The following is a 10203-nucleotide window of genomic DNA, read 5'->3' as shown; positions in this document are numbered from 1 at the left end:
TACAAGAAAACATGGTGGCATAACCTCAGAAATGATCGAACTTAAAGCAGGCCAACAAGTTCTCACTCCGATATTGCTCGTACCTATACAAAAGCCTTTTTATACAGGACAGCAAAGAACGCAGAACGATCTAATATCTAGAATGACTATTTTGACTGTCAAATGCACATTTTTTATTTCCATAGACAATTTAAAATGACAGAACTTCGACTATTCGTTGCACCCCACAACACAAATCTTACAAAGCTGTTTGCATTCTAATCCTTGTTCTCCCACCGGGAGATTTCCTGGGGGGAAAAAGAAAAAGACATCTGTACCCTTCTCCACCAAGTGTCAAAAAATAACCCTTCAATCTCCAAAGAAGATGTCAACCACAGAAAAAGTTCGGGATTGGCAGCACCAGTCTTTTCCAGGAGAAGTACTTAGGCTTGAGCTCTTTACCTAGTTCGTAATGTGCAGCAGCTGGGCTCATCAAACAACCAGGGTCCGTAATTTACAGACACGTTGCTTAGAATCGTGATGACGGTGAGAAATTGTTGCAAGAAGTCTCAGGCCACTCCACAAGATCTAAAAAAACTACTCTCCATCTAATAAGCCTGCAGAAAAATCACACCGACAGTATCAACAGAGGCCTCCACACCTTAAAATAAAGTTCGTCATTCGAGGTGGGCCTCAATATTGTTCCCACTGAACAATAATTCTAGACATTGCATGTAAAAACATCAACCAGCCAACATACAACATAGCAGTTTTTACCTCCCTATAATGAGACAACAAATCACTTCGGCTGAACCACTCTATAGTTTAATACGAGGTCCTCTGGTTTCTTCCATATATATGCCCTTACAGTGGCTAAGCTCATGTCCGGGGGTAAAACCTGAAAAAAATCCAAAAGATATGAGCCATGAAAAATAGACATACTCACTTCAGTGGTTTTATACAATAAATAGATGTATTCCATAACTGATGGCAAATGAATTACCCTCTGCATAAAAGGTGCTCCAGCACGTTCCTCAACAATTCTCGTTCAAAAACATTATTCAAGTGATTTCATGAAAGCTACTGTTTTCCTTTACACTATTAGATTATTCGTGTGATAAAAAAAAAATGACGATGAAAGATTCCCTTCATAAATTCTACCAGAGGGTCAGAAAGCCAAATGAAACTTCAGGACAAATATCAGGGAGTTCAGTATCGGCAGCACGACCAGACGTGATCTGATGAAATGAACAGATTGACCACATGGAGATAAAAAAATTCCACTTGCCTGATTATTGCACAAAATTTCTATCAAGGGTTTAAATTTCGGAATTGGCTTTAATCCAGATCCATCACCAATGGCAGAATGTTGTAACGGCCCTCCAAATGTTCCTTCACTGCTTATATTGTCCATTGGTTTATCAAGGACCATCTTTTCTATGACATAATTTACAACCTACATGAGCAAAAACAACAATACATATGAGAAGGTGTTCCTCTGCTGGGCAACTGAAAGCAGGCCTGTGTGTAGTACGTGGGGGGGACAGCTTTAAGATATTAGATGTCAAGTTTTTCATTGATGCCGCAAACAGACTGCACAACCTCCGGATTTACCTAATTTTGGGTTTGCTCAGTCCAGTACTAAATCATGTATGCCACAATAGCATAATATGGCCATTTCACAGTCAAACTTAATATCCAAAACTGCATAAACTCTCAGATTCCAATTAAATGAAAAATATTATACAGGTCTTGGGACCTAAAATAAAAAATTGAAATTTCGAAACTTGATAAATTACTAGAATCTTCGCATAAAAAATGACTGTCGTATTCTTCACAAAAAGAGCAACTCAAACATGACAAAGAATTGGTAACTCCATTAAATCTACCTTCCAAGGCCAGGATTATTGTGGGGGCACATACAAATAATCGGAAAAAGATTATCCAGTACATATTTAGATCTAAACAGTTCTAACAATCACAAGTTGCACGCTGTAAGGATCAATAATCATGAATAGAAAACAATTGAACCTCACCCATATATGTTTTGCTGCATCTAGCAAACTTACTTTGTGTATCCTCAATATCCGAGGCGCGCTGAGTTTTCCTTGTGTGAGTATCTGAACAGTGGAACCTTCGCAAGGATGCAAGTAAAAACTGCACCTGCATAAAAGTTAAATACATCTTCAGTTGTTATCTGATGATTTCACAAAGTTGCATATTACTTCCAGACAGGATTACCCCACAACTAATCCATGCACCTAGCAAAATCACTATGTATGAGAAAACATAATGTCAGAAAGTTACTTTATATTTTCTCTCGGTGGCAAACGACAATTCACCACACAATCAATACACCACCAAGGAATGTCCTTCTCATCTTCAGTTCCGTCCAAATCAGTTATTTTTTTCCTCCATGGACCTCCCTGAGAACCTTCAGTGATGATCGAAGGAGGCGAGACAGTGGAAAATTCAAATGGAGGATACACCATGGAGTCATTCTCAGCATTGCCATCAACCTCTATCCTCGAATGGGCAAGACTTTTAGCACTAAAATCCTTCCCAGACAACACGTCCCCATTGGTCGATGAAGCCTGAGAACCATGTCTCTGCCTTCTTTTGGTCAACCAATGAGTCAGGAGACCTTTAAGTGTTTCTCGAGCAAGATTAACCTGCATCACGATATCAAATCAAATGCCGCTTCGACATGTTATCATCAAGTCTGTATATTTGTGCTTGATCTCATGAAACTCTTTGCAGACCAGTTATCATGTCCTTGTATGATTTGAAAGCCGACTTCAAAAACTCGGTCATGAAACACTAGATGGATGAGATAACTGACTTCATAAACAGCAGATAATATTACTTTCAGATCCTGACACATACTCAAGAAGAGATTTAAGAAAATTAATTGATGCATTTACCTTATCATCCTCGGGTTTCCCAGAAATGTTAAGGTCTGCTGAATACATCTCTGCAGAAAAACACTGTGGAGTATCCAAATGGACAGACAAGCTACCAAGCCTTGTGTCAACCGAGAACCATGCAGGTATGCTTACCTACAAGCACAAAATCAAGAGGAATAACCATCGAATCAACATAATTGGAATGAAAATGTGAAATCAAATTATTGCATCTTTACCATCTCAAATAGTTCTTCCTTTTTTTCATCAAAGGGGACCTGAAATTGCAAAATAGGAGAATTAATGCAATAGACAACAGATTTAATATCTTAAAGAAAAAGGTTACAAGCAACAACAGTTGTAACGCTGGAGGAAATTATCATGAAATTTTCCAGCAACACTAACTATAACATCTGAAGGCTTATCCCAATACTACTCTAATACATGCATTATTCTAGTGGCTGAAACTATGCAAAGCAAGATGATTTATCAGACCTTCCCATAGTCCTCCACCACAATGCCTCTGGTAATCTCCCAAAGCTTTACTGAACCGACTGAATCCTACCAGAAGCAACCAATATAAATATCTCATTTATTAGAAACTCAAAAACATTCTTGCATGATAATCCATCAATAATGACAACGGAAAGAGAAGAGGAAAAGATTTGTGTAACATCATAATCAATGAGTCAAGCGTAAAAGTACCTTAGTCAAGACATGCCTCCGATTATTTAATATTTCATGTTGCACGATTCCTGGAGTACCAGGAATTGTGAATTCTGGCTCTTTAAACACAGGGACCTGCAATGTTGCAATCGTAATAGTATGATACTTGTGGGTAAAGCAAAGTAGCATGAATACTTATACAGTTGTCGCAAGACTAGCTGCAGAAAAAAGACTAAAAGCATCACATACTAGGGTAGATCCTTCAAGAGAAACCCTTGCTCTTGAGAAGGACAAATTCCCAGCCAAAAACGATGCACCTCTTTGCAAGGCCTTTTGAGGATTGCGTCCTTCAGCAGGCCATCTATGTACAGAAGAATCTGTAGTCGCAATCCATATGTTATCATCCTGCAATGCCATTTGCAATATGGGGTGTTCCTCGGTACAAAGTAATAAGCTCTCTCTTGTTGACAAATCTGTCAAGTATAACTGTAAAATAGGCAGCATAATGTTAGTAAGATATAAGAGTATAAGAGAAGTTGGACCATCTAGGAGACTATACTTACAGACATGTCCCTCCCTCCACTATAGACGTGACTAAATGATGGAGTGCTGGCAAGTGCCCAAACAGAATCTGTATGCACAGCATAAGAATGCACACAACGCTGCTGACCGATATCCCACAATCTACAAATTGAGATAAAACTCAGCCTCAAATAAATGTAGGTGTCAGGAAAAGTATTATTATCATGTACCACCCAGCTATGCAATGTTTGAAATAAAAATGAAGTTACTTGAAGTTACTCCTTCAGCTACCTTATCATAGAATCAGAGGATCCTGATAAACAATACCTGAAAATCACCAAACAGCAGAAAAATTAACACTCGTAAATATAAATTACAAGAATTTTATATGCATAAGACATCTTTTTCCATGTGAACATGCTAAGCATATGAATCATTGCTCAAAGAAATATATTAAGCCAGAATTCTCAAGAGATAAAAATCACTGAATGGTCAGAACTAATCTACTGCTAAATTCAACTTCCTACAATGAGAAAAGATTACGAGGGAAATAGAGCTTAAACTCTAGCTATTCCTCTGTAACTCATAAAATAAATAAATGTGCTGCAGATTATATCCCAATCATTTCACTCCTCTCCAATCAATTTTATGTTATCCAAATTTTATCACAGTCGTTCAGTTCTTTAATCTACCATCAAGAGCCTCCCAAACAAACATATCTGAACTAGATAGAACATAAAACTTCATGATTGATATAAATCAACTCATGTAAATGACCAACCGGCCCGTAGGATCCATAATGAGAGCCCTTATATTATCCGTATGCCCTTTTAGCTTCATAGTCTTCAAACCACTCCTTGGATCCCAAACCCGCACAACCTAAAGAAAGAAAGATTCTGCATATAAGTTTTGTTCAGAAGTGCAAATATAGAAAAGATATCTTCAATGATCAAATTCACGGCAGAAGAAAAAAGGCAACAATCATGAAATAGAATGCAGCTGGAATAAGAAAGGGCTATTCTGGTTTTCATTAGAAAATGAGCTAAGTTGCATAGAATACTCTTAATACAGTTCTAAGACGACAAAGCGCCACAATTTCCTTACAGCAGCCAATTAATTTTATACCTTTTCAGTTCCGCCAGACACAAGAAGTGTTCCAGTATCATTCATTGCCAATGCATAAACTGACTCTTTGTGGCCTTTGGCAGCAGTTGGTGCATAACCTGAAGATTGATTAAGATGCGCAGAAATACTGCTGCTAGAGCCGATGGTCCGTAGAGTACCAACTGGCAATGGATTTGCACCACTCGTGACACCATTTGAACAATCATCTTCTGTTGGATCATTTGACTTTGAAATAGGAGCAAGTGCAGCTTCAAGATCCCATATGAAAACCTCTCCGCCAAGGCCAGCAGAGGCAACAACATTGCTCTAAAATGTTTGACACTACAAAAGCATCAGCAACCAACTATTTTTCCAGAAACTATATTTTCTCAAGACTAATTTCAAGCTTCGATCATTCAATTGACACTTTCTGGATATTCTGATTAGCATTCAACAAAAACTAGATCAGCAAAAGCGAACAGATAAAAGCCTTTAATCTAAACATTTAATATCCACACATTACATTTTTTTTTGCTGTAGCAAGACAAGTAACATAGTCAGAGTGCTGCCGGAGAGTCCTGATACAGGTTCCTTCAGACAAACAATTCCATGCCTGTTTTATTACCAAACCCGAAAACACGGAAAATGATTAGATAATCAGAAAAAAGGTTGGTCTTCAATAAGCACAGAGTACAGCCAGAAAAATGGACATACAAACATATCACTATTGCCTTTGAAAGAACAGTCATCATGATGGACCAACCTTGAGAGTTGCGTCTGATGAACAAGACACAAGCACATTATCGCCTGCAAGGACAGCATCATTGACCTGCACCAACAATAAATCTCATTATATTCTGAATCGAAATGAGAAATGCAGAAGTCATTGTAACAGCATCTAAACAATTATAAACTTAAAGATATGCAACTTATCTTTCATGTTTGTATGTCAACAAAAACCAAGATAATTAGTTTCTAAACATTCTTCCATTCTCACTTATTCCTCCTTCATTTGGTTAAGTTTCAACTCCCAAAATAGAATTGCATAAAGAAATTTATATGAAGTAGATTAGTTTCAACCAAAAATTATAATATGAAAATTCCACCCAAATTGATCTTTAAAATCTTGCAAAATAACCATTAAAAACCCAAGCCATCGCCCATGCAACTACTGGGCTGATGAAGAAGGGATGAAATAGAATGTTACCCAATCAACATGCGACTCAAATGTAGCAGAACAGGTTGCCGCATTTTCGTTCAATTCCCATCTCTTCAATGTACCATCACGGCTCCCAGTGAAGAGGTAATCGCCACCATCAGATGCTGGTTTCGATAGAGCTAAACAGTTTATACCTGCACAGTGCTGCATATAAAGAGACGACTAAAAAACAAAACGATAAGAAGTTTCAATTGAATATTGGTACTTTAACCAAGTTCCCATCCAATCTTTTCATGAAAAACAAATGAGAAACTACCAAAGAGAGATCACATGGTAATTTTTTAAAAAAATTTACTTCTGTATACTATATAGGCCATTAAAACTCTTTAAGGTCCCAACAATTGTAAGATTAGCATTGTATGGGAAAATTATGACTTGATCAAATGTAAAAGAGATGTAGCTGGGTCATCCAGGTTGGAATGTGCATGTACACAATTTACTATCGCATTGTTTGGCACGATATGACCATATTCTTACTCTATGCATTAAATACCGTGTGCTTATGGGACATCTGACCTGCAGTGTTTCAATTAAAATCACCATTTCCTGTTAAAACAAATTCCTCCAACCGTCTGTCCCTTGCACTTCATTTCACGCTCAAATGAAGAATACTTTAAATGGAATCTTGTATCTCGGAGGCTTGGATCCAGCCATAACTCAAATTATCAATTTCAGAAAAATGATAACTTCAAATAGCATATTTCAGGACTGGAAAAATTGAAGTAAAGGCTGCAAATTAACTCCACAACTAAACCACTTCACCTTTTCGTCATCAGCATAATTTAACACATATGTCAATCTCTTCTCCTTACGAGGACGGCTAGAATTGGACGTGTTCCCAGCACTACCCACGCGGTGCATCCTCTAAACTGAAAAATAGAAAGTTTCACACATCAATCCAATGCACAATTGGCTAGATGATGTCCTAGAACAAATTGAATGGTCCCTGTTTTAAACTATATATATGCGATCATGCGGTCAGAGTTCAAAAGAAATACTCATAGTAACCATTAGAGCATATGAAATTACTAATATCATCAATAAAATACACATTCATGTGCCTGATAAAATTCTTGATAAAGCTCAAACAGAATATCAGAAGCAGTCCATCATAAACCCGGATTCCAGAATCAGGTCACTAACTAATTTATTGCAGTCAGAAGGCAGTCTGCTCTTTCAATTGCATTTCCTCAAACTGGAAGAACACCGATACACTAGGAGGGTTCAGTTTGAAAAGCCATAAATCTCTTTGAGGTATCAAATGGCACTCATTTAGAATACTATTCTAACAAGCAAGAAAGCCGTAAACTGCCATTAATCTGTCCGAATCCTCGGGAAACACAAAAACCATACTCAACGAATTTGTTTCCGAACTGATCCTTAAACAGACTCAAAATCCACAAAAACACAACAATGATACCAATAATATTAAGCTCAGTCATCTATCTCTGCAACCTAGTAAACCAATCTAATATCCTCCATCCTTCGTCACAGGTTCCTCAAAAACCGAAAACGACCGATAACTCTGCGACTCTAAACTTTCAACGCACAGCAGAGTCTAGAGCATCCCAATTCCCCATAACGAGCTCGGAAAACTCGTAAACTTAAACATCAGAGCTGCACAGAGACAAAGACGATTGATCTTAACACCTGAGAGCAATCTGATCATATACGATCAGAGTCCTAAACAACTAATCCAGCTAGCTCACAGCGGCCGCGCCAATCGAGACACCAGCGGCATCAGGCTATTCTCGGAGGTAAACGGGGACAGTCCGGGGGACGAATGCAACAGGGGGTGGAGATTGAGGGGGGGAAGGAAACCCTAACCTGGAAGCAATGGCGAATTTACAGCTCCGCCGGGGCCGTTTTTCGTCCACACTGCTGTGCTGTGCTGGAGTTCCAATTTCCTTTTTAGAGAGAGAAAGTCCACAGAGGGGTAATGGCTGTGCTTTTAGAGAGAGAAGGAGAGAGGTGATGGAGAGAGAGAGAGAGAGAGAGAGAGAGAGAGAGAGAGTGAAAATGTGTGTTCGATTTTATCGAGTGTTGTCCATTGACTCGGTTTTTGGGGGGGGGGGGTGGGGTTTCAATCAGGGGTAAATCTATCATTTTACAGGAACAGACACCGTGCTCGCCGGTGCGTGTGACTATCCTGCACCTGCACTCCTGACCCTCCACGTGTCCGTTTGACCGTCAAATTACCCATGTATTGCACATACAGCTCCCAACAACCCCTCTTCTTCTTTTTTTCCCCCTAAACTTGTGGATGAATGGTGTTCCTCATATATCTCATTGGGGTCATGGTGACGAGTTCATATTCTCAAATTATGGTATAATTAAGACTCAATTCTCATATTTTGCAGGGGAATTCTAACGCATATAATTAAGTCATGTGTTTGCTACGTCTACCCGTTTTAGTCAAAAATGGGGAAAAAAAACAATTTTTGCTTCTATTGCATTTTATTATTTACTTATAGATAATTCTTTTTGTTAGAGCACATCTTAGTCCATGATCTAAGATTTTGAAATTCTTCATTGTTTTTTTAGTATTCGTTTTGAGGAAATTATGATGTGCATGCAGTTAGCGGAATCGCAATAAGTAATGGGATTTTGAGAGTTCTAAACTCATCAGAAACTGATTATTATCAAGTGCAAAGTAATATTGAAACGGGCAATAGCCTAAAACAATAAACTGAGAACATCTCGATCGAAATCATCATCGAAATGCTCGTTAGAGAAGCGAGTCGGTAATTCGATTTTTGAAAATCTTGTTTTTTTGTAATTTGATAAAAAAAAAAACCGAATTGCCATACGTGTGCAGGCGTATGTATTGCCAATTATCAGTTGATGTCATCTTGTTTTGGGGCGAGTATGGAGTTGACTTTGGACCGTTGTTGGGTTTGAATTGAATTTATGGCCTTCTCTCTCTGCAGGCTTAGGTGGGCCTCATAATGAATGAGAGAGCTCGCAGGCTCCAAAGCCTCCTCTATTAATTAAGAAATTCAAACCTCCGCCATACAAATGGGGAAAAATAATTCGAGCAAAAAAAACAAAGGGAAAAAAAGAGAATTCGATACCGTGACACTCGCCTTGTCGCCCGTAACTTAAAACAAAATAAAATTCAAGCTCGATTTGCTATGTCATCGAGCACGCCCAGAACCTAAAACAAAATAAAATTCAAGCTCGATTTGCTATGTCGTCGAGCACGCCCCGAATTTTTCAAGCCTTGCTTTCCCTGGCACCCACAGCTTTCAAAGCTCAATTTGGCCCGACTCAATCTCTTGGTTGATCTCATGGTTAAGGACTTCAAGTGGAGTCGCCGCTCGGAGCTAGAAGGCACTACTATCCTTGGATCTTGACTTGACTCGACTCGGCATGATCAAACCCCAAGCCACGTAACTAAGGCTGACAAAAACCCTGCGGGTTTAGCAAAGCTAATAGACATCGACACCCACAATCAAAGAAAAACGGAAACTGTATCGAAGGTATTTATTGATGGTCATGTCCTATCTCCGGCCAATTAAAGAAGCAAACGGAGTGAGACTTCATCAACGTCACTGTGCTCTTCTCCAACGGACTTAAAAGCTGCAATTCTATTAGCTAGAACAATGACCCAGGCAAAGGCCTCACAGTACCCCGATGCATGGACTCTTAAACACGGTCTGGTGCACTACAATAGCCGGTTTCTATCAAACAACCTTACCAATGTTGGTATCTCCAATTCAAAGAAAATATAGGACATTATTCACAATACGGACCATGAGGGTACGACCAGGCAGCAACATTGGAAATGCACAAGCGTTCATGTAACTC

At 38.8% G+C, this 10203-nt stretch overlaps 1 protein-coding gene across 4 annotated transcripts; it reads right to left on the bottom strand.

Moving 5' to 3' along the window:
- LOC116208088 (WD repeat-containing protein 48 homolog) lies at positions 1 to 8423 on the bottom strand. 4 transcript variants are annotated; one of them, XM_031541309.1, is made up of 19 exons: positions 8221 to 8423; positions 7156 to 7262; positions 6382 to 6555; positions 5938 to 6003; positions 5698 to 5787; positions 5196 to 5501; positions 4852 to 4949; positions 4362 to 4397; positions 4112 to 4232; positions 3798 to 4034; positions 3588 to 3683; positions 3378 to 3443; positions 3122 to 3160; positions 2904 to 3038; positions 2287 to 2651; positions 2016 to 2142; positions 1268 to 1435; positions 757 to 877; positions 1 to 596 (listed from the first exon to the last, which is right to left on the bottom strand). In XM_031541309.1, the coding sequence occupies exons 2-18, from the start codon at positions 7252 to 7254 to the stop codon at positions 779 to 781; spliced, it is 2322 nt and encodes a 773-aa protein (XP_031397169.1). In that variant the 5' UTR covers positions 7255 to 7262; positions 8221 to 8423; the 3' UTR covers positions 1 to 596; positions 757 to 778. The 4 variants fall into 4 exon arrangements, with proteins under 4 accessions (XP_031397169.1, XP_031397171.1, XP_031397172.1 ...); XM_031541311.1 differs by having other exon boundaries at positions 6382 to 6537; positions 8221 to 8422; XM_031541312.1 differs by having other exon boundaries at positions 2049 to 2142; positions 8221 to 8421.
- Positions 8424 to 10203: the final 1780 nt, after the last annotated feature.

The sequence above is a fragment of the Punica granatum genome, chromosome 5 (assembly GCF_007655135.1).
Source record: "Punica granatum isolate Tunisia-2019 chromosome 5, ASM765513v2, whole genome shotgun sequence".
NCBI lineage: Eukaryota > Viridiplantae > Streptophyta > Magnoliopsida > Myrtales > Lythraceae > Punica > Punica granatum.
The sequence above is the reverse complement of the archived record's forward strand: the minus strand, read 5'-3'. Positions and strand labels throughout refer to the sequence as shown.

What these genes read in the sequence shown, in the direction of transcription:
- LOC116208088 (XM_031541309.1), bottom strand. Translation starts at nt 7,254, where the DNA reads ATGCACCGCGTGGGTAGTGCTGGGAACACGTCCAATTCTAGCCGTCCT. An exon ending in TGTCTGGCGGAACTGAAAAG is followed by an intron (nt 4,950 to 5,195) that starts GTATAAAATTAA and finishes TTCTTTCTTTAG; the next exon opens with GTTGTGCGGGTTTGGGATCC. An exon ending in ATTATGGATCCTACGGGCCG is followed by an intron (nt 4,398 to 4,851) that starts GTTGGTCATTTA and finishes GGTGATTTTCAG; the next exon opens with GTATTGTTTATCAGGATCCT.